Below are 24,451 nucleotides of genomic sequence, written 5' to 3'. Positions count from 1 at the left end.
CCACGATGAGCGTGAGACCTCATACCATGTTAGTTTTCCTATAGTTTTGTTTAATCCTTTTCCATTCAAGCACATTGAAAACTTTTTCGAAAAGCAAAAAAAAAAATGACTTTAAATTGTTTCAAGAATTTCTTAACGTCTTCGATATCTCGAACGTGAGCGTGATACTGAGCGACGTCGACGTCTTGGACTTGGACTTGAACTTGGACTCGATCTACTGTTTTGTCGCTTGTAGCGATGGCATCGACGAGAATCACGTTCAGAAGAATTTGAACGATATCGATTTCTTGATTTTGAATGGCTACGACTGTAATATCTTTGTCGACTTCTTGAACGTGCTTTACTTTCTGTCTCTGAAGTAACATTCATAGGTGATGTGGAGTCGAGTGTTACATTTGTTACCTCTGAGACTTGATCAATACTTGAGGTAGTGATAGGAGAAAGTTTTGTGGCGTCGGATGGAATGATCGAACTTGAGATAGCTGAAGTAGTAGAAGGTGCTGAAGTAGTAGAAGGTGCACAAAAAGTTGCATTTGCATCAATATCAAGTGTCGACTTGACAAACCCTGAGCGAAATGCATTTGCCAATTTTGTGGCAGGTGCACATGCAACAGGATGCACTACTTTTTTTCGTGCGTTGAAATGACCAAATCCCACACCTTGACGTTGCTCAGCTTTAGTCTTTCGTTGACTATCATGATATCGCTGCAATTCTGCTACATCCGAAGCATCTAATAATCGCTCTTCTTTACTTTCTTCACATTCTTTTTGACTATTTTCTTTTTGCCACTTTGTTGCATGTTTGCCACGTCGAAATCGTCCATCTTTTTGTGCAAGTGCAACTAATTCCTCGGACACTTTTTGTCCTGACACATCCATATTGTATACTAATTGCGCTGCAAACTGCGACTCGAGGCGTGTTACAAGCGTATACGCCGTTCCAGGCTCGACCCCATCGTGACTCATACGTCCAGTTCTACCAATACGATGGATATGAGTATCAATAGTCTTTGCCACATCAAAATTCACGACAGTTTTCACATTTTTCACATCTAAACCACGCGCTGCCACATCAGTGGCAATTAACACTTGACATTTGCCTTGTTTAAATTGACGCAAAACATCTGTACGTTCATGTTGCGTTTTATCACCATGCAAAGATAAGACAGAAATTGTAGGACACGCTAATCCCAAGTTTGTAGCCAATGTCTCACATCCAGTTTTACTATTAGCAAAGATAAGCAAACGACCATCGGTCACTAACATTTCAACTTTTGACATAAGCCAAGGCCATTTCGCACCATGATTTGGTAAAACAATTGCAACTTGTCGAATTTCTTCATTTGCTTGTCCCATGTGTCCTATAGTCAATTTCACTGGATCATTTAGTACATCAAGAGCAAGTGCTTGTATCCTAGAACGAAAAGTTGCAGAAAACATGAGTGTTTGTCGATCAGGACGAATTTGACCCATAATTGAACGCACTTGTGGCTCAAATCCCATTTCAAACATTCGATCTGCTTCATCCAGTACCACAAACGTCACACGATTCATGACCACAATTTTCTTTCGAATCATTTCAATCAAACGTCCAGGTGTTGCAATAATCACTTCAACTCCTTTTTTTAATGCTTGGACTTGTTCGTACTTGCTAGCACCACCATAAATTGCAGCACATGATGCATTAAACATACTCACAAACTTTTTCACTAGAATGTATGTTTGACGGGCCAATTCTCGTGTCGGGGCCAAAATAATTGCAATTGGTCCTTCCCCTCGTTTTAATGTTCTTTGGTCCATAATATGATGTACAAGTGGCAAAGTAAAAGCTAAAGTTTTACCAGATCCAGTTTTGGCAATGCCAATGACATCATGTCCTGATAAAGCAACTGGTATTGCTTGTGCTTGAATTGCTGTTGGAGTTTCAAGATTCAGTTTTCGAAGCATTTGCACAATTTTACGATCAAATCCAAGATGTAAAAATGATTGTACTGGAGTTGCCACTTGAGCTCCATGGACGCAAACATTTAATTTGGAGCGTAACGTTGCCACTTCAGTGTCACTTAATTTGCAGATGTCACGATGTGGCGTGTAAAAGTTTTTACGAAAACTTTCATACTCGATTGTGGCATGATCGAGTGGAGTGAGAATTTCCATTTCTTTACGTTTCATTTCTTCCAAAGCGTCTGTATCCAAATCCTTTGCCATTTCATACACTTCATCGTCGGAATTATCAAATTCTTGGGGATATTTATTAGTCTAAAGCAACACTTTTATCATCATGCAACTTATCAATTTAAAGTGTACGAATATGCTTCTTACCCGTGCAACTTTCTCAAAATAGTTGCTTTCGTCATCATCAAGATTCAATACTTGTGGCTATGGATTCATACACATATCGACAATATTGATGCATCATGGCATTAGTATGACGCAATAAATTTCTACCAATATGTCGCACCTTGTCCGCCACTTGTTTCGGAGGTGCTTGGCGTTGTTGCTTCACTTGTGCATCAATATCCTCCATAAAAGCATCAAGTGGATCCACTTCGTCCCCTGTTGCAGCAACTTTCTTTTCTTCATCTGTACCATCATCCACGTCAAAATAATCGGCCGTTTGGGCTTTGCGTCTCGCACCACGAAGATATTCACGTTGCAACTGCTCCATTGTAGATTAAACAATAAAATTACCCATTTCTTTAACGTAAAATTTTAAATTGTATTGTTATTATTTGACTAAAAATGGCGGAGCAAATGAATACGAAGAAGACACCATCGGACTTTCTTCAAGGCGTGCTAGGTCGTCCTGTCGACGTAAAGCTTAATAATGGCGTCGAATATAAAGGTGTTTTGGCTTGTTTAGATGGCTTTATGAATATTGCAATGGAACAAACGCAAGAGTATCAAAATGGACAGCTTAAAGCTCAATATGGTGACTGTTTTATCCGTGGGAACAATGGTAAGGATTCATCGGACATTTTTTGGAGGTTTTTGTACTTACAAATTACTATTTTTTGTAGTGCTATATATTTCAGCGTCCAAATAACCTTCTTTAGTACTACTATCTCTACTTAGACCAAAATGATGAAGCATTTCTGCTTAATAATGGCAATTCTTTTGGTTCCAAATGCTCTTGAAGTTTCTTAATACATCCATGATGACACATTCTTACGTGTTCAAATGTCGAAAATCCATCAGCATCTAGTTCAATTCTTTCCTTTCGTACTTCTCCATCAGGTGAAACACATCGACAAGTATCCGAAATGACATTTTCACTCAAACTTTTGTGCATTCTTGGTTCCATCAACGAAAAAAAGGTTCCACCTCGTCCTGCTTGTGACCCATTGCACTGTTTCGAACATGGATATCCTTCCATATTGAGATCACCAAAGATAACATAAGCATTTGTAAGATTTCTATAGCCACTACGAGGTGTTGTCAAGCCCCATTTTGCTACAAACAAACCCATTAGAATCTTTAAATCGTATCGTTCATGACTCACTTACCATGATTCCCATCAAGAAGTTGTCCACCAATTAATTGCCACGTCAAAAAGGTATCATTATCATTCATTCGCCACCTATCACCACATTCAATCACATATTAACGACTTTGATACTTTCATTCTTCTTGATCACGTACGTAGCATGCATCAGATTCTCAATATTATATGGAGCAGATCCATCTGCGTTTAATTTCACACCAGTGGATGGATTATTCAAACAAAACTCATAAGGTGAATGTGTGTACTTATCACCAGCACAAATAATCGGAATGCCATAGCTTCCATCCCACCATGAAGCCACACTAATATCTGAATCAAGCATTTCAGCAACTAATGCCCACGGTGGTACAGTAGCTCGTGGACTTTTCACGAGAACACGAACTTCTTGCTGATCATTAAATGAACTCAAATCTACAAGCTTTTGATCTTTTTCAAGTGGAATATACACATTCCGACTCGTTTGTGACAACTTTAATCGAAATTCAGCTTTCATGGGATCCATAGGCTTCGGAAGTGGTAAATTTGGATTCAAAAGTGCTTGATAAAAGGCTGCAGCAGTTGTATTTTCCTCTTCTTTTCCATCTTGATCTAAAGAATCACTTCTTAACAATGTACGAAAATTCTCGTCATTGTAAAAGTTACTTGAACACAATCTTGCAAGCTGTAGCTCTTGTGCAAGTTTATGAAGTTCGAGATCATCTAATGACATGGCAACGACATGTTGTGCGAATTGCACATTATTATCAACTTGACATCCTAAATTCACAAAAGAATCATTTCGTGTTGGATCAGGATAATTTGGTGTCGACGTTTGAAGAAAGAAACCACCAGTTGAATCATTTTGAAAAGCTACAGCTCCTTTTGCATGAGCACTAAAGACATCACCACCATTACAAACATGTTTCATCTCTTGAGTTGTTGTGCTATTTCGCGTATGAAAAGCAGCAGCAATGCCATTGAATTGATCGTTGAAATATGCCCAATATGCACTTTTCTCGCGCTGTTTTAACGTGTGACTTAGTGGATCATTGCCACCTTGGCCTAAACATTCGTAGCCAATATCTCGAAAGTAACGAAATTCCGGCATTCTCGAGTCTGCATATAGATAGCAAAGTCCTTTTCCTCGAGTTTGTCGACTTTTGGATTCCGAGGTCGCTACATTGCGACAATCTGGCACAGGACAGTCACATGGATTTGGAATTACGACACCAGACGATGATTGGATATGCGATGGAAGCTTAAGCACAGCCCACCATTCGACTGTATTTCCCATGCCATCTAATGCTCGAATTGATGAGCTTTGCACTACATTTATCATCGCTGATACCACAGTCATAACGACTAGAAGTAGCATTTTCGACGTTTTAGGAGATCTTTGAAAAAGCGAGCTGGTGTATCAGTACTTCAATTAGTCGAAATTGGGACGATGGTGCCAAGTTTTGATGTTAATCAGACAACGTGGGCTGTCTTGGAGCCTAAATTTGAAGAGGCGATTGCAAAAGGATGCCTATAGTATGCCCAAGAAATCCAACCCTTTATTTCACTTGTTTGTACTTTAAGATGTTGCAACGGGGCTACCGAGCGCTTTGCAAAGAGGAAGCTTGACTTTATTAGTCCGCGTTGATATGATCACACGGATCGGTTCGTACGCTCAGCGCAGGAGCAGGACCGACGGCCTCTAAGTATTGTTATCTAATTTGCTCTGCAAACAATTTCTTTAGTGTTGGACCTCGTGCCATCATCTACATAGATACCGTGACGTCGTTATTGATGGCTATTTACAACAACTCAAAACTGCATTATGCATCGTATATGATACAATTGTGCGGTGTAAATATGCGAAAGTATAGTACTTATCCTGTTGCACCTTATCCCACTGCGATGTGTTTTACTTTTTTTGAAACGCTGCTTAAAACTAAACACTTAGCGTGCCTTTAATTTCGATTTCCATCTGTTGCACGTTATCGCGTCTGCTCTTCAGAACATACTCGCACCGGGATTCCCCGCTCGAGCTCTTTATCAAACAGCTTAAAAAGCCTACGGAAAAGGGTGGTCCTTGTGACTTACGCTCTTAAACCCTTTCTGGCGAGGATGGTTTTTTGATAAGAACAACCACAGTGACTTGCCGGGGTGACCTATATATACAGCATATATATAGATATACGGCGTGATGTTCACCACTCTTGCCCCCCTTGCGCGAGTAAGGTACTCCGTGCCCTTTCAAACATCAAGAAATTTTGACGCCCGCCGTGGACCTCACGACGACTTCATCACATCTCGATTAAGCTGGACCTGGCCCAGGGAATCCATTTTGTTACTATGATGGCGCAAGAACTATGTCGACTCGTGCTCAAAAACCTAACGTCATGATTCCGCTTTTTAGAATGTATGATGTTGCTGATTGTGCTGAGGCGGGGCCCTTTCACACCAATGCGTGCGAAACTTCCGCTACATTCAAGGCAAAATCAGCTCCAGAACGTCGCAATGCGTGCTTATTCTATACCCACAGAGTATTCCTCCACCAGTGCTGAAAGGCTGTAGAAGATAGTCTTAGAGAAGCGGACGCTCGACTTCTGCGTGATTAAGGCTTGACGTTGCGGCAGATAGCAGGGTAAAACCTGTCACCTCCAACTTTTTTAGTATTTACAGTCCCGCTCCTCTTCGTTAGTTAGCTGTAACAGCTACCAACCTAGGGTCGTTTTGACCACTAGATCTACTTGATCGTAGAAAGCAAGCTAGATCAAACAGTCCTGCATCCCCCCCAAGTAAGATCTAGCCGAGGGCGATTTAGGTAGTAACCGGCAACGGCACCAAGGCAAACTTTTTACCGAAGTGAGAGTTCAAACTTGCAATAGTTATCCAATTGGAAAGAGTCCTTCTTCTTCACCAGATACTATTGACAATTCAGTGTACTGGGCGACACACCAATTGCACAACAGTTGGCCACCGCATTCCTAGCGAGAACTTCTCGCCGAGGTTGAACCTTCCGTGGCTGGTTTTCGTGAGCTCTGTATGTTATGATGGCATGTCGACTCTCTTCGAGATTGTTGGTGCTCGGTTCATACTGAGAAATGTCAGATTCGCAATCTGAACTTCGCTATCTGTAACGGGGTTACACGTACACTTGTATGAATTGGCGGGTCGCACAAGATGGTGTGACCGTACATAGGTGTCGATTTCACAAGTTGGTGTAATCACACAGTGGCGTGGCTACCCCGTAACAAGAAGCCATCATGTGGCAGCATTGCCAGTAGTAATGCATATTACTCTATTAATTGAGGTTTTACTACATTTATTAGGTATTACTATATTTATCAGAAAAAAACTAGGGCTGTAGATTTTGACGGCTCTGCCGCAACTAAACAATTAAGTACAGTTTTGATTTTGAGCGGAAGAGCTCACTTACTTTGGTTACTATTTCAGTGCTCTTGGAGGCCGCGGAATGCGATCTGCTGCACTCGTACTGGTTCTTAAAAAGAACGTAAGATGTCAGTGACCTGAGCTTAGAGCTACGGTAGCCCTGCTGCACCATCGCGCTGCGTGTCTTCAGTCCCCCAGTGGTTCAAAATCGCGTCGCTGTACTAGCCAGGTGAGCACATCGTGTAGACACTTTTCTTTGCACAACAGATCACTTCACAGCCGACAGCTTCGTGAAGTGGTACCGAAATTTGGCTCTAATTAGCCTTTGTAGAACGCAGGATGTTTTTGCTTTATCTTTGGTATATTGTGAATCTAATCAATTCTTTTTTGCTGCGACCGTGAAATACACGATGTAGCGCTATCACAACTTTCTCCTTTTAATCCTTTACCAAAAAAGGAAATAGGTTAGGCTCTTTAGAATACTTGAGGATAGTTGCTTTAACCTCGTACTCGTCCTAAACGATTCGCGCGACCATGACTTGGTAAAGAATGTATTTCTTCGCCGGTACGTGATCATAGCTTGGCAACCTCGTCATCTAGCATAATACATACCAAAGGTGAAGAGTTTAAGTTCTACAAAAAGCTTAATTTTTTTAGATATCACTTCGTTTTTCCTATTTTATTCTATCTACGGGTGTATATATTTGTCGACCACATATCTGTGAGGTTTCAACGGTAGGGGCGGCAATCTGTGTTGCTGACTCCGCCAAACCATCATACCCTGACAAATATGAGCCATTAAAATAAGTATTCTACTCGCTCCCAGACTCACTTATGTCCATAGGAATTGACTTGACAAACGCAAAATCAGGTTGCCTTGATTTGTATCAACTGGTTCGGATTGCGACATGCAGCTACCTTTTTTTCACAAAGAATAAAATTGCAAAGGCCCCAGATTACAGCTGACAATATCTGCCCCGACAAGGGTTGATATTAAACCTCGAAAGATTGTCCACCTCTAGTCTTAGCAGAGGTAGCCAAGGTGTCTGTGGCACAAAGCCGCCTTTGCCTTCTAAGCTTTGTTATAGCCTCCTAACGATTTGTTGCCTATTGTTTCGGACAATATTATGTCCTGCACTAAAGTTGTGAATTCTTCGAGTCAGCGCTTTGGCACTGGCACTTCTGACTTTTGCCAAAGGTGGATTCAAAACTCATTGAGCTTCATCAGGATAAAAAGGTGTGGCGCCTATCGTAAGTGACTTTCTGTTTTTCCGTGAAGTGCGCTGTATCGGGGAGCTGAAATCTAGAAAAGGTCGTTTATGAGTGTGTTACAACATCTCACGGTAGCAAAGCTAGTAACGCTAACTTAATGCTGTAATTGCCCTCCATTTTTGGATGTGTCCCTTTGTCTACATCGCGAGAAACGCCGACTTAGTATACCTACTTGACTTATCAAACTTACAAGCATATTTACCTTTCTGTTTTTAATAGCAGGATGCGGCATATAATGACACGCCGTGCTTGAACCAATTAGCGTTTTCATGCCTTCACAAAACCGAGTACGTCGATGTTACGAACAACAAATCTGGCTCTAAGCCCCACCTCGTTTTGATGGGCAACGCTGATCGGCAGGAAAATAATGAATTTCTTCAATCTAGCCGAGCTAAGGTCATCAATCTTTTGCGCATTCAGAAAATATCAAACTCCCGCGCCTAAATCGGCTCTTGTGGACCAGAAGATGAGTTTCGCATTCCTGTCATCGCAGAGAGTTAGATCTATGCAGATGGTCAAATTGCAAGCCAGATATATGCTAAAAATTCTTATTGAACTATTTACCTTTTAACGATTCAGGTGAAAGACCCCCCGGCATCTTATTTATGATCGTTATTGAGTGTTAAATATGCTTCACTCAAGTTTTCTTCCCTGGGCGAACTGACAAAAAAATTCGGCAGCACGAAATTAGTTTGACTATGAGATGCAAAGAAATGAGATATTCTTTGCTTAACTGCTACCCTTGCCAGGAACACAGTACTGCTCATCATTGCTACCGACGTTCAGACTTGAAGATTGCTAGCGCGACTTACTGCTGCTTTGTATAAACGAGGACGAAATCATGGCCTCCTCACTTCTGTATTCAGAGAAAACAAATTCTCCGTCTTCGCTCCAAAGCTGTAAGGCGCACAGAAACGGTCTCGCTGCATCGAAATGCAGAAGGTTGTTGTTTTTGTCTAATTAAAATTTTTCTGGAGTTATATCTCCACCAAATTTTGTAGGCCCAGGTGAGCAGCAATATCTTCTGCTACTCGGATCGCCAATTGCACTAATATCAAAAACGACTGAATCAGGGAATGCTAAGCTTTCGTGATATTCCAGGGTGAGATAGGAAAATAATTCGCGTTTCACTTTCAGTCGTACTCGTACTTAGTCGTTGGATTGAAGACAGAAGCTATCAAGTGCAACGGGTTGCCGTGCGCCTTTCACTGAGGGAACCTTAAATCATAGAGTCCGCATTAACAGGCTCAAAATGGTGGTTTATATGCCCGTACCTAAACGTAGAATCCACATTTATCATTTGAAATTTTATTTTGCTTGTTAATGAGCCCTATCTAACGCATTAACCTGTAAAGCTAGCAGACCAAAACATTGAACCGCCACTTCATTCCCGTAACGAATAATTTCATCACGGTTTTTCAGCATTATACTCGTGGACTTTGTTTTGATTCTGGAAGCCAACGGTGTAATGTTCATGTGCTCGTAACTGGATACGTAACCCGTTCCACCCTCCGGACCTAATATAATGGTAGCCCCAGTGAAACCACAAAAAAAATTTCTAAACCACGACAGCGCACAGCTTGATCTCACTGGAACCACAAACATTTTGTAACAGGAATCGCCCGTACGTCTTTTGTCTGATGAAGGCTTCGGTCAACTGACAGTCTAGCCCGCATCCAGCGGGCTGCTGATTTACATAGAGACGGAGAAAGGTTAAGTGACATTTATTATTGAAGCCTTTAGGCTTTTAATCTTCCTAACCTGATAAGTACCTCCAGTTCTGATACAAGATGTCACGCGTCGGTCATCAATATTGCCATAAAGATACTGTCGGAGTGGAATATCCAGCTCCCGCGTTGTCTGAAGTAAGGGTAATCATCCACTTTCCCTTTCCTGGTTTAATTTTGTAACCACGCCAATTACATATGGGGGAGTGTAATTGGGCTTGGAAGAGGTCAGCGGCGAGCCTGTTATCTCAGGCGCAGAAGTTGACTTCATGTGCCAGATTGTTCTTGCAGGATCAGCCAAAGTCATCTTTGCATCGAGGAACTCACGATAGATATCCGCGATTACTCTGGTAATCGAGTCCAAAAGCTTGGGTTGCAATGCTGCCAAAAAGAGATGTCTTTCCTGCGGTTCTGTAAAGATCTTTCATCTCGGACTTTCAGTGCCTCAGGAAGCGGTGCGAAAGTTCTTCTGGATTTGTCGCGTCCCTTCCATTCGGCGTTACGACCTCTATCGAGTCATATTTTGATAATTTGACCAGCAGAGAAACAATTTTGGTATTTTTTCGGCATTGCCAGTATGAAAAGCAAGTGCAGTGTCTTAATCGGACCGGCACGACCATGCGCTCGTAACTGTCGTCACTATTTGCTATTCGATTCGAGTAGCGTCGCGATCAAATCTGATACGAGCATCCTCCGCAACACGTGTGTCTTTTTCACGATGGATCTTCTGTAGCTCATGCAGTCTGGATTTGACGTTTGTTTATCATACTGTTTCAGGACCTTCCAGATTTTAGCAGCTGGTTGCGAGCCAGTCCGACTTTGCCGACTCAATTTTTGCATATTCGAGTATACACGGAGAAAATTCCCAAAAGCCTCTGCCGTGTAGCTGAGTACCCGGTCCAAAACCCACACAGTGTGCGAGGTGATCGCCAGCACCTCGTTATGATAGCAAGATGATGGTAAGTCTGTTTTTTAAGAAGTAGACGGGTGTAGACCTGATCAGTGTCAAAGTGGCCTCGCCAGACATCAAATAATTGAAGCTTCGACAGCACTCATTCCAACAAGCATCGTTAATGATCGAATGTGGTGTGTCATTGGATTGACCATAGCAGCAATGGATGAGGTAAGCACCACAGTTTAATTCGCGCTCGTGTGCATGCTTGGATAAATTTTATCATCTCCACTTGATATGACTCAAACGCAAGACCACTTCTTCAGGCAGTCTCATGGTTTCAAAATAGGCTCAAATGGTCACTAATAATTCTGACGCTGTTATCACGGCTGTGCTCCGCAAGAAAAATTGCTCACGCAGCAAGTTTGACGCTTCAATCTTAATTTCATGGTCAAGCAGCAATCATAGCCTCTTGATTATGTTGTTACAACCAGCGGTTTCTAGATATTTCAGTCCTTGGAGGTCACGTATGTGTCGAAACATGTATTACTGACAAAACATACGATGTTCGGTACTGCGTAGCCCCCGCATCGATAGGGCGCGGTCAGTAGAGCGAACCGGCGTCCCGCTTCTTACTAGTCTTCTGGTTTGTCGCGGGGAAATGCCAGCACCCACTTGGCACAGTGCACCCTACTGGGAAAGAACTGAGCTCTGTTGTGCCTTTGAAGGGTAGAGGCCAGCAGCGACCAGCCCCTAGACACAGAATATATCTTGCGGCGAATGCCTGAAGAATGTCCTGGGGACATAAAGGTGTCTAAGACACGCGAACCTCGTACAAGGCGACAGTTACATGTGAATTGTCGGTTTTCACAATTTGAACAGGGGAGAGTGTAACGGGGTTACACGTACCTTTGTATAAAGGGGGGTCACACAAGATGGTGCGACCACACAATGGTGTGGCTACACTTTAACAAGAAGCCACTACGTGGCAGGACAGTCAGTAGTTTGGTATTCCTATCTAATAAGGAAACCTTCTAGTCATAGATATTGATATAATTATAGACATAGGCGGCTCTGCCGCGAATAAAACAAAAGAAATACAGATTACAATTTGAACGTAAGAGTGTATTTGCCTTGAGTTAAGGTTGTGGACACACTCGAAGATAGCAGATTGCGAACCGCTACAGTCAAACTGGTTCTAGTGTAGAACGTAACTTAGTCTAGCTTCCTCTAAGCAAAGAGCTACGGCAGCCTCGCTGCATCCCTGGTTATCTGTTCCTGGACGCTACCTTGTCGTAAGTTTGATCGTTATGTCTGCTCCCGGCAACGATCTCAACATGTATGCCCTGATGGATCGACATCAAAAGCAGTAGTGCTATAAAAGCATGATCAGCCTCTGACTTAAGATACGACCCGGGTCGGTTTGCACTGGAACAAAATCCGCTTAGCTGGCAGAATGCTCGATGATGAGCTTCGTGCTGAAGCTGGGCCTTTTTGAATATGCGTCCTCCGCCGTCTTTTGAAGCTAGGTTTTTTGTCAACGTCGTTGCTTGCACACAAGACGAAGTGTACTGATGCTGTCGTTGCGATGCATATTTGGGGTTGTCTTGGTTCTCCAGCCAGGCTCACGAAACCCGTTGTTTGATTCCGAGACCAAGACCATAATGAGAGCGGTAGCCAAACAGCAATTGCTCGGACTGGTATGGTGCATTTTGTTCGATGCGCGGGGTGAAGATTGTTGCTGAAGATCACTTGATTGCAGACAGTGCCGTCAATCGTCAGCGCACCTGAACACGTGTTCGACTGAAACACGCCACGTCGCAGGCGTAAGTCCCGTCGCTATATTCACTTTTTAGTACGTGTTGTAGATGGGCTTGCATCCGAGCAGACACCAGCGTTGCAGGATAAGGGTCGTGTCCGTGTCGGAGTCGGCGTTTGGTATGTCGATAGAGTACGTCGCGCTGAGGACGTCATATGAATACTTCTCTCAGATATGCACCTTCCTTCGTTCTAGGAGCCAGCAAACTTTTCACGACCTTACTTTGACGGCTAAGTTGACGCCAGGTAGCTTGAAAATATGCCCAATGTCGTAAGACTGGTGCAGACTTTTCCAGGACACCATTCTAATGGCGCTTGCTGGCCAGCGAAGACAGTATCTTTTGAAGCGGTGTTATTACAAATTTTTGTCTGATATCGATCACCATGTTGTACCTGCCACACGGCAATATATACAGCTGCACTTGTTTTGTGCAAGAAGCAATAAACGACCCGTCACCACCAGCGGCATACCGTCGCTCAATCGCTCCAATATCACAGGCGATAGTCTTTTGAGTCTACACGCGGTGTGCAGCATCTGCCTCGTGGTTGAGCATATGCTGCGAAAGAGTTCATCAGCAATCGTTGGACGCTTGTCGTGTGTGAGCGAGAATTAGTGCCGGCTGGGCTTATCATCGATCTAATGGCGCATCCTTCAACGAGTGCAAATTAAGTCCCGCGTTGCTCGCTCCCGCTAATACTTGAATTAGAAGCGAAAGAACAAGCCGATGGGAATTGGGGCGCGGGAGAAACGAATGAGATGGAGACACTTGATGTTACTTCCTTTGAGCCGCTTGTTAACATCCCGTTTGCTCAAGGTTTATCGATCGGGATTCGAGATGGCCGGACAATGTCATCAGGCTAAATACTAAGTGTAGGACCAGACTCCGTAGCCAGTGTCAACGGAGAGGCACGACAGACGGGCAAGAGCGAAATAATGCATGGTCAAAGAAATTCGGAGCTGAAATTGCGGAAAAGGATTGTTTCTTCTGGCGATTCGACTGATGGATACCCGGCAAATTGGTGAGTCGAATGCTAAAGGCAGATATTTGTCGTTATATGGAATGTATGTATTAGCGTGATAAAGACTTTGATTGATTTGAAATGGTAAGGATCCGCTCTCGGAGTAACGTATTAAACAACTTTTCTATTCAAGATCTTTATTTTTTATAATTAATAGAAAGGAGAACAAATTAGAGCTAGAAAGATATCATAATCAAATCTATACTCCTTAGCCAGATATTTTATCAAATGTTTACTTATTGTAATATTTTTTGGTGAGGTTATACTCTTTTTGATATCTAGCTTCTAGATAGCAATCGCTGAAGATGACAGACTCATACCAAAAATGGAGCTTTGAACAAAAGACCACTTTTGGATAAAAATTCTCTTGTATTCTAACCGCCCAAAAATTACAAGACGGCCAGATAGACTGATGAAGTTTAAAAGTCATCGTTAAAGCTTGGATGAAGCGTAGAAAGGAGTCACACAATGCATTCGTGGAATTACGCGCATCTGCAAAAATACGATTTTTTGGGACAGTGATGGAGTAAACGGAGAGAAATCCTCGTTTAGAGTTGTTCTCGAGAAGGACAATCCATTCGGCTGACTGCGATAAGTGGCTCGGCAGCATTAGGAAACAAATGATCGAAACATGAAAGATTGCTTGGAGTTATTGAGCATAAGGTTCGAGATAATGCCGGAGTACACGAGAAGATGACCACACAGCACCCGTTGTTACCGACAGGTAGAAGAAGCGCTGTCTCTACTGCTATGACATAAGAGATGGTGAAGAACTGACGTTTAATATGCCTCAAAAATGCATCAATTAACATCGACCACGAAAGACACAATATCAACATGAAAATACAAACGGGCGCATCACCGCTGCTTACTAATGACTTAGCTGCTATTAACAAAAGGTGTGCTTGAACCCAATTGATAGACTGATAAGTCAGCAAGAGATAGTGTTACGACATCGTGAAATACAAACATAACATGAGAACTGACTAGAAGACAATACAAATTGGAAGGAAGAGAAAGACTATGTTATTACTTAGTTGGAGTTGAACGAGTGCAATTAGAAGTAAAACTCTGCGAGAATATGGCACGAGCACAATTTATATTGATCTTGATTTGCCATTACCGAGTGTAAGGGAAACGATGTTACCTGCTTGCTTTGTAACACCAGACAAGCAATCGCATAGATAGAATCTTGACACTTCGTACGCACCACAAGGCACATATCGAATATAACCTTTGACGTAGGAGTCATTTCTTGATTTCACCTTCCGGAGCCATGCTGTGCAAAATAATTGTGGCAAGTACTAGTCAGATTGATTCAGCTCCTTAAGTTCTTAGGCGGACTCAAATGCGTTAAAGCAGCCGGAATACACTCTGAGCTTCCCAGTGCAGTGTTCTACTCGAAAGCCTAGTTTTGCGAATCGTGCGTTATAAGCTTAAGCCGACCCGTACCAATTGCTTTTTAACGGTGGAACAAGCACAGAAGTGCTTGTAGGCAACTTCCCCAAGTAAAAATTTAGTTCCACTCAATGTCTTTCCACCATGGTTTGAGTCTGGCCGGCCTTATCATTGGAACGATTACGAACTAGACAACCAACGAGTTGATAGCGTTTCAATATTTTGTTTATCAATACTTTCCGATGGCGAAAGGGGAGTAGTCTACCGTCGATCATACAGCGACGACGGAGGGGACCTGCTAGAGTTTTGTGACCGTCTTCTCTTTTCACCACTCGCTTTAAAGTTGAGTAGTAGTCACGCTACTCGTGTAACAAGCAGCCTCTCTGATGTATACTAAGCGACCGGAAGAAGCCAGCTAACGGCCTTGACCGTCCAGCAACTCCAATAGAAGCTCCACGAGATAAACTTCACCCACTCAATTTTTGCTGTTTTCTTACCACTCCTTCTGACGCTCTTAAGTCTTGTCGCTAAAAGGTTCTCGTTTGCAGAATAGGTAGTTGAGACCCACATTTGTCGAGAGTTCTAATATAAAAATGCAACATCGAAAATTCCCATATCAATGATTGCTTAGATTCCACCTCGATGCTTGCTCTTCTTCAATTAGTGCAGCATTCTCCTAACCCACAATTAAACTTGTATGAGTATGCATAAGAATAGAATGGCTACTCTGCAAGAGCTTATGAATTTCGAAAATGTTGATGTGGAGTCGTCTCGAAAAGAAATGGAACGACATTCAAGTGGGCCGTCAAAAATCTTATTCAGTCGAACGACTCGAGAGCTTCAATGCGTACCGCGAAGCCACTTCTCGTACGCGTGTGATTCTGGTATGTTTGCTTGTTCCGATCCCCACGCTAGCTACAGCGATCTTGCTGGATTGTCCGCCGCTCCGTCATCCGTCTGAAGGATGGAAAGCCAATTGGATGTTTTGGATTCGTCAAGCAATAGCAGTGTTTATGACTTCGACAGCAGGCACTTTCAGCTTCACGACCTTTATACCGGTCTTGGAGGTGTCGCTCGCAAAGATTTTGACCATTGGTTTTTTGCTTACGTCGATGTTCATGCTTACCATGATAATAGTTTCTAGCAACGCTGGATTCCCTCTCCCATTTGCTGAACAAGTAGGGAGCATGTTGCTTGCTATCTGTTTTCCAATCGTTCTTGTGCTTGTGTTGGGCAAGTCACCATTCACAAAGGAATCAAATTGTCGGCCATACTTTCTACGATTTCAACGATTCCAGTACGCATACTTTGCTCTCGCTGTTATATATCCTTTCTACAAAGCACTTTATGATGTTATTCCTCTAACGTATCGTAATTTTACTGTAATCATGCTGCCGATATGGAAATTCGGGGCTAAATATCTTGTGATTAGTGCCACACGTGAATTGGAGGACATCATGCCGCAAACTCTAAGTTTTACTGTGGATCTGTACAGCTCGCTTTTCATGTCTGTTTGCATGTCAAGTGCTGGATCATTGCTTTTATCTACATCCTTCATCGCTGCCGACTTGGGACTTACATTACTGGAATTTCGCGAACTACGATACAATGCATTTATCGTAGTGCAATTACTTAATCAACAGAGTACGTCTCAAGACTCTACGCAAACTGCCTTACCGACTGAATCGCCAGATTTACTCGCAATGATTCTTTCGGTGACGCGAGATCCCTACGCTTACAATATACGTTCAATGCGAGGTGTGCGATTAAATGCATGTCTTCCACATCCACTTCCAGAAGACTGTTTCAAGCAACTTCAAATTCTTGCAGCATCAGGATTATACTGTCAAAACATTACAACCAAATCACAATTATCTCGCCAACGTAATCTCATGTCTCGCTTTTTTCATGCAACTTCGGTTCAACCGATTGCATCTGATCTCGTAAATGTTTCAGCAAGACAACGATCACAAAAAGTCGCTCATTATCCCGAGATCCCTGATTTGAATTCAAGGAATGGTAAACAATCGGAACAACTTGTTTCCCAAGGACTTCAATTATTATTTTATTCTGAATATTTGGCTCTAGTGGAATACATTGAATGTGTTGTTCCCATCGTTTATGTCCTTTACAAGTCAGTACTTGAAATGCTTCCAAATGTCGTTTACTATCCTGGTGGTGCTGGCAAGTGGGGTACCTTTGCAATCTTAAACATTTTAATCTTTGCTTCACTGGAAATTGGATCATTTCTTTTTTTGAATCATTTTATACAGCGCGAGTTTAAAGTTTCTCCTATGTACCAAGTCGCTTTCGTATTTGAAACGCATAAAACCCAAGTCCAGTCAATGATGTTTCTGTCATTGGTTGTTGTTTTATCGTACGAGCTCTCTCATAATGGTATGTCACCCTCTTTTGATATTGTGTGGATACAATCTAATTAGGTGCTGCAAAATATACTCAGGTGTCGACTTCACGTTTCAATTCGATTGGATCCGAAATAGTTTAAGCTTTGATATTTCGGATCCAATCTAGTGACAATACTTTTGAGAAACGAGAAAGGTGGATCCAAGATGGAAGAACACATGTCGCTATGTAGATGCGCAGACGTCTGATATCGCATACGCTGCTACATTGAGCTTTGAATCACGCGGCAACTACGATGTTTTGTTATACTACGGTCTGGTCGGTTTGCAAGGTAACGTAGGAACGATGATCTGAAATTTATCTTGTTTGAGATGCATGACGATTTTATACCATGGATCACACTTAACAATTATTTTATCAAACTACAAATCGCACAAAGAGCACGATCTTTCTAGGTTACTATCGGAGCTTGAAGGAAGTTGATGGTGATTATCTGGTCTCCCAATCAGCGATACTCCAATTCTTTTGATGTTAAGAGCTTCGGGGATAATAATTTTAAAATTATAAAGAGCATGCTTATGTTTTAGCTATTGAAAAATTATAATGTTTATGACTGCGATCGGATATAACTATCCATTTATTGCCAAGAAGAATTCACCAAATTCACTGTATACAGTCGATTTTTGCACTCCATCTCAAAATTTCTAAATCCTCTGCATTTTCCAGTCTATATTCGATTCGTAAACTCTTAAACATCTATTTTTTCTGATTTTGTGGAGATGCTAAACTTTATGTAACATGTTAATCTGCTCTACGTCACTGCCATTTCCAGAATCCCGCTGATATCGCATTCCTGTGTAAAACCCATTCATGTCTGCTCGTTTCACTAATGCTGTAACGGGGTTACACGAACCCTGATAACAGGGGTGTGTGTGTCACACGAGATGTGCATGGTGTGACCATTCCCAAACAAGAATACGGTACGGGGCTAGGTAGCCAGTAGTTATGTATGTATTTAGATTTTACTATATACATTTAGAATATTTAGGAAAATCTAAACTTTTAAAATTATATATAAAAATCAGTTCTGGATTTTAACCGAGGAGTCAATTAGAGTTGGGAAGTCAATAATTACTCTTGGAGTAAGCGGATTACGATCCGCTAACTCAAACTTGGATCTTGTAAAGAACGAAAGGTCGGTGAACTAAAGTACGCTTCCTCAAGCGCCATCCTACGGCAGCCCCGCTGCAAATGCGCTTGTGCATTCCAGTGTCTCCGATCTCTGACTACTGCAGGAATTGCCAACATCTGATTGCGCTTATAAAAAGAAAGTCTATTTCTGGAGCACAGCAAACCCGTCCGCACACCCCAAGACCCAGGTCTCAAGCTTACAAGAACGATGTGTGAAGGTAGCTGCAAGCATGTAGATACCATGGTCATCGTGCCATAACGAAATGCCGTTGGACGCCTCATGTATTTGATGGTTGGCACACGACCCGACTTAGCGGCAGCAGTGACTGGACTCGTGATCTGCGAGCAGGTTGCACTCGCAATTTTGATTTAAGCTCAACCCTTTGCGACCAGCTATCCCTGTATTCTAGACCTTGCATTTTTATCGACCTGCCAGTTAGAAAAGGGTTTTGAGCTTCACGCCCCTCTCACGCCTCTCTTGTGTTGAAGTGTTGATGACGCCGCATCACAGATTTGTGTACGTTGCACTACGGCAAGTTGCAAGCTTAAATGAAATTCTTTCGAAAAGAAGTTTGCAAGGTGTTCTAGAACAAGCGTTAGTGGTTGGAGCTAGTTAGGGTTCTGGTAGCTAATTCACATTTTATTCTGCGCTGCGAGTAACAAGACGTTAAAGGTTATGAGCTTAAACGCTTCCACGAGATACTCACCGACGACAACTACTACATATGGAAGTTCAACGCCTGGATAGCGTTGGCTGCGAAGGGACACCTCGAAGCCATAATACCAGAAGACGCAGTGCGCCGTGAGATGCAGGAGAAGAAGGCCCCCGACATGAAAGCGCTGGCGATTGTGGCCCAAGTAATAAGTTTAACCTACCAATCCGTGATTCGTGACGCGGGTTTTGCGTGTGACGCATGGGAAAAGCTGCGAGCTTGCTTCGTAAAGCAGTCACATTATAATTGTGTGCAAATGAGAAAAAAATGCATGGATTTCCGCCAGGCACGGGAGTATATCAGACGAAGCACATCGTGAGGTTTGATGACCTGTGTTCGCGATTGGCGGTGGTAGGCAAAGTCGAGTCTGAGGACAACAAAAAGGTCGTTTTACTTGGAAATTTATCCCAGAAGTATAATGCAATGATTCGTATCATCAAGGCGCATGGCAAGGCGACGTTGCTGGACGCAAAGAAAATGCTACGTCGTGATTTCGAGCTGACCAAAAAGAGAGAGGAGAAAGAGCAAGCATACAAGGCCTCGATGCGCGAGCAAGGTGGTTGTGGACAGGTCCAGAACAGGAACACTGGACCGAAATTTTGTGGTTACAGCTTTAATTGCAATGAGTACGATCACAAGCGTGATGACTGTCCTGAGTCGAAGAAATTGGAGAACGAGTTTGTTTCCTCGGCCACCACGGTCGCTTCAGCACGAGAGGTTTCCTGTCTGCTCGACAGTGGAGCGAGCTGCTTCAAGTAGGATGAGCGGATGGACTTAGTGGAGTATCAAGAGTTGAATATGCCAATCTGCATCACCGTGGTTAGTGGGCAGCAATTGCCAGCCGAAAGAAACAAATTTGTTGCTGGTGATACGCGTACGATCAAGTTGACGGACGTTTTGTACGTGCTGGTGTCCGTCCCAGCGTTGACAAAACGTGGCGTTGTCGTGCAGTTTGAACGCGATCAAGCGACATTAGCGGTGTATAGAAAAGAGCGCGGCGTGATTTATCGAAATGGTAAGCTGTTCATGCGGCATTTACAGCAGCTCAAGGGGAGCAAGCCGCCCGGACAGATACTAGAATGTGTGGAAATAGAGCGTTATGGCACACTCAACTGGGCAATATTTTCACAGTAAGGATGCAAACTGTTGCGACGAAAATTGACGGACTGCCTGAGCTTCAACATGAAGAAGACATCATTATCGCTAATTGTGGTGCTGTACTTAAGGCAAGCTGATGACCAGTCCGTTTGTACAAAGTTCCGGCAGTGAAGTCAAAGCTAGAAGCCCTCTAGAAGTCGTACTCACTGATGTCATGGGTCAAATGAAGCTTAAATCAAAAGGTGGAGCCTTGTATGTGCTCACGTTCATCGACAGCTACAGTAGATACGTCTAACAGAAGCTGCTTTCATTAAGAGCACAAGCCTTTGTTTGCTTTCGCGAGTTCAAGGCCCTCGCAAATCACCAAACCAGCAACAGCTGAGATATCAATATTGGCGCTTGCATCAGGATCAAGTGTGTTCGTAGCAATAACGGTAGAGAGTATACCGGTGGGAATTTTAATCGGTTTTGTGCCACCAACGGCATCTTGCATCAAACAAGCGCTGCGAATGGTCAAGATAACGAGCCGTACCATAACTGAAAGGGCCCGAGCAATGATGTATCACACGGACGTGTGGCGACACTGGTGAAGAGAGGCCTGGATGACACCGCTGCATATGTAGAAAATAGTATCCTGAACGCTGCGCGTCGCGACAAGTCGACAATTGAAGTTCTCACCGGTACGCAGCATTTATTTGAGCACCTTCGAATATTTGGATCTACCGGGGTAGTGCATCTCGACAAGATGAAGAGGACGAAGTGGGGCGCGAGGTCGCACCGCTGCATCTTCTTGGGATATGCTGACGGCTCGAAGGCACACCGAGTCTGGGACCCCGACAGCAAAACACTGGTCAAAACGCGCATGGTAACGCTAACGAGCGACCACCTGCTCGTTACTACGCTATTGTTCTGCTAAGGCCATTTCATACACCGACAATTCATTAACAGCGACAAGTATATCACTCACGTTAATTACACCGTTCTTATTGTGCCTGTTCTCTAGGGATTAATCGATGTGCAGTATCTGATTCAGGATGTCGAGAGAACTAGTGCTGAAGATAGTCAAACGAAGTATGCGCTCGAAGACGACGACGATGGGTTGCGTGCGCCGACAAGTGCGAGTACACCCACTACTACATACACGAATATCGATGAAACAGGAGATGGATTATTGCATATGGAGGCAGATAGCTCTGTTGTGTCAGCTGCGGTAATACCTCTTCAGGGGGGCTCCTCGAGTGTTTCTTGCGCTGTCGCTGACACTACACGTTCAACCAAAACTTCGTTGGAAAGTTATCCTGAACGAGAACTTTGATCTGATCACCCCAACAGTGCTAGAACTATCATGTCCGGACAAGTACCGCTGTTACGTGCCCCTACTCGCGACAGTGAAGCTCCAGTACACACCAAGCGAGTAACTTTTGCTGATAAGCGCATGGTGATTTGCGGCGGATCAAGACCTGGGCTTGGACCTCGTGTTGGACAGCCTCGGCTATTGATCAACGGAGATGAAGCTGATGACATGCCTCTGCTTGCAACTGAATCCCATGCAAGTTCTTGAGTCGACGAAGCGATTAGTGAATTGGACGCCAAACGCCTTCGACTTGATGAATACGAGATTGCACAGGCAACCACAAAAGTTCCTGCGAGCTATGCAGAAGCGATAACGCCAAACAGGGGAAAGAAGCTATACGCAAAGAATTTAGGGTACACATTCACAATCACACTTGGGGATTTGCTCATGCGCCCGCGTGGTGCACAAGTTATCGAATGCAAGTGGGTTCTTGCATATGAGCTCGATGAGAACGGCAACATGTCCGATTCAAAGCTCGCTTAGTGGCGTTTGGCTATTTGCAAACCATGGCGTGGACTGCTACTACACGTACTACCCGGTGGCGAGCACCAATACGATTCGCGTGTTCCTTGCGATGTGCTGCAGCAAGCGTCTGAAGATCCCACAGTTTGACACAGGAACTGCGTTTCTTGATGGGACGCTAGATGAAGACGTGTACATGGCCGTGCCACAAGGTGTTCAGGCTGACGACAGGTTTGTATGCAAGCTGCGGCAAATCCTTGAAGCAAGCCGATGCAGTCTAGTACAAGACTATTTCAGCCGCATTTGTTGAAATGAAACTCGTACAGTGCTGTGCAGATCCATGTATGTTTGTCTCACAAGCCTCTTGCGCAGATCGGTACTCTAAGTCGACAATCTGCTTGTCAGTTGCACCGCGGATGCCGAGACAAATGCGATTTACGCTGCACTTCAAGCCAAATTTACTGTGAAATCTCTTGGCGATGCGAGATATGTCCTCGGGATGAAGTTGTAGTATGTACCGCAGAACGGAAATTTTGTAGAGGTAGACCCAGTTAATCAAGATAATACTCGCGCGATTCGGGCAAACTGAAGCAAATGCTGTGCAGAATTCGATTGTGCATGGTCAGGACTCAACGCCAGACGAACTGCATGAGATGCACAAAAATACTCGGGGCTATCGAGGGCAAACTGGGTCTCTTTTGTACATCACCAATGCTACCAGGCCCGACGCACCTTTGATACTCTCGCAGTACCTGGATTCTCCATGTGAAATACACTAGTGCGCGTCGTGAACTTTCTCAACGGCACATTTACTTATGGGGTGCGGTTCTGCGCTGGAACAAGTGATTGACTGAGTATCAAGGCTTATGCAGACGCAATTTGGGGAGCTGAAAAACATACGAGGCGCTCAGCGTCAGGAGTATTATTGCTTTTAGCAGGTGGGCCAGTAGTGTTCAAGAGCAAGCGGCAGACCACGGTGGCACTGTGTTCTACTGGGATCTGTGTTCTGTTGAAGCAGAGTATATGGCACTTGCTTTGGCCACGCAAGAGGCCATTTGGCTACGCTCTCTGCCGTTCGAGATTTGAGTCTGAAGGCCCCAATACGATTCGACTAGACAACAAATCGGTGATTCGTATGGCTACCAAACAAAGTTACACACCTCGCGCGAAGGACAATGACCTACAAGCTCATTTTGTGCGAGACCATGTCGAAGCAGAAAGCATCAAGCTAGCACACGTTCCCACGGGAGGATCTATTACCTTTTAACTCAGGCGATGCCGACTCCACGCCTGTTGCTGCTATGCTGAAAAAGCGGGCTGACGATTTGCAAGTTGATGAAGAGCGTTGAGGTGTTGTGACGCCACGTCACATGTTTGTGTACGGTGCACAAATGCAAAGTTAAAATGGAATCTTGTTGAAGATCAAGTTTGCAAGGTGTTCAAGAACAAGTGTTAGAAGTAAGGGTTCTGATATCTCATTTACTTTCCATTCCGCTGCGAGTAACAATACCATCGTTGAATCTTATAGACTCATGTTCCACATTTTCTCCCGTCTCGCCATTCGTATATTTAATGATCCTGAAAATTGATCCTACTCTTGATAATTGAAGAGCTAGATGCGAATGTCACAAGAAAGCAATTATGCATTGTCATCATTCGATCTCTCGTGCTTACCAATGCATCTCTATCACAACAGGATCGACCATCTCTTAAACTGCGCTATTGTTTTTTCTACATTCCATATTCCATATCCTATACTCTCTACTCAATTCTACATTCGAATTTTCGTACTGGAGAAAGTTGTTATCTAGCAAGTACTGCGTATACTTGTTGTAGGACAATATCATGGGATACTTCTCTTCTTCTATACCCTGATATTTTCTTGTTTTGCTCAAGTTTTTTAATTGCATTCCTCGCTCACAAAAAATACTTTCTACTATCACTATTTAACTACAGGAGCAAAGTTGCTCTGCTCGTTTCTTCTATGATCGCATATGCTTGACTTCCTCTCATTCAAGGTGTTCTATCTATTCTACCAGTCGTTTTTTGTGACTCAGGCTACACGTTCCGGTCATCTACTTTCCCAATCATTTTATGCGATACGTGCTTTTAAGTGAACCGTCATGCTCGCTTTGTTTCTCTTCAAGTGATTGCCCTGTAGTAAACATTAGGTCGGAAAGGATCAAACGTCTCAAAAGCTTCACAAAGCCGCTTCTCTCACTCATGTAAAGACCCACTAACTAGGGACCTCGATCAGTATATAGCAAAATGAAGTCT

At 43.4% G+C, this 24,451-nt stretch overlaps 4 protein-coding genes across 4 annotated transcripts; 2 read left to right on the top strand and 2 right to left on the bottom strand.

The window, feature by feature from the left end:
* Positions 1 to 65: 65 nt before the first annotated feature.
* Positions 66 to 4,841, bottom strand: PHALS_10776 (dead deah box rna; the record flags this gene model as incomplete). The annotated part of the gene is made up of 7 exons (XM_024726263.1): positions 66 to 347; positions 403 to 2,259; positions 2,323 to 2,379; positions 2,462 to 2,659; positions 3,173 to 3,453; positions 3,507 to 3,580; positions 3,643 to 4,841. 7 exons carry the CDS (start codon positions 4,839 to 4,841, stop codon positions 66 to 68), a joined length of 3,948 nt encoding a protein of 1,315 aa, XP_024576957.1.
* Positions 4,842 to 14,005: 9,164 nt separating this feature from the next.
* PHALS_15461 (uncharacterized protein) lies at positions 14,006 to 15,677 on the bottom strand. Its single transcript, XM_036407453.1, has one exon. It carries the CDS (start codon positions 14,431 to 14,433, stop codon positions 14,143 to 14,145), a length of 291 nt encoding a protein of 96 aa, XP_036263154.1. The 5' UTR covers positions 14,434 to 15,677; the 3' UTR covers positions 14,006 to 14,142.
* Positions 15,678 to 15,689: 12 nt separating this feature from the next.
* PHALS_10775 (uncharacterized protein) lies at positions 15,690 to 17,524 on the top strand (the record flags this gene model as incomplete). The annotated part of the gene is made up of 5 exons (XM_024726261.1): positions 15,690 to 15,859; positions 15,914 to 15,940; positions 16,022 to 16,059; positions 16,130 to 17,389; positions 17,454 to 17,524. The coding sequence occupies 5 exons, from the start codon at positions 15,690 to 15,692 to the stop codon at positions 17,522 to 17,524; spliced, it is 1,566 nt and encodes a 521-aa protein (XP_024576955.1).
* A 2,003-nt stretch (positions 17,525 to 19,527) lies between these two features.
* Positions 19,528 to 20,394, top strand: PHALS_10774 (uncharacterized protein; the record flags this gene model as incomplete). The annotated part of the gene is made up of 2 exons (XM_024726260.1): positions 19,528 to 20,015; positions 20,085 to 20,394. 2 exons carry the CDS (start codon positions 19,528 to 19,530, stop codon positions 20,392 to 20,394), a joined length of 798 nt encoding a protein of 265 aa, XP_024576954.1.
* Positions 20,395 to 24,451: the final 4,057 nt, after the last annotated feature.

Source organism: Plasmopara halstedii (assembly GCF_900000015.1).
Source record: "Plasmopara halstedii genome assembly, contig: Scaffold_525, whole genome shotgun sequence".
NCBI lineage: Eukaryota > Oomycota > Peronosporomycetes > Peronosporales > Peronosporaceae > Plasmopara > Plasmopara halstedii.
This window is presented reverse-complemented; position numbering and strand designations above follow the sequence as displayed.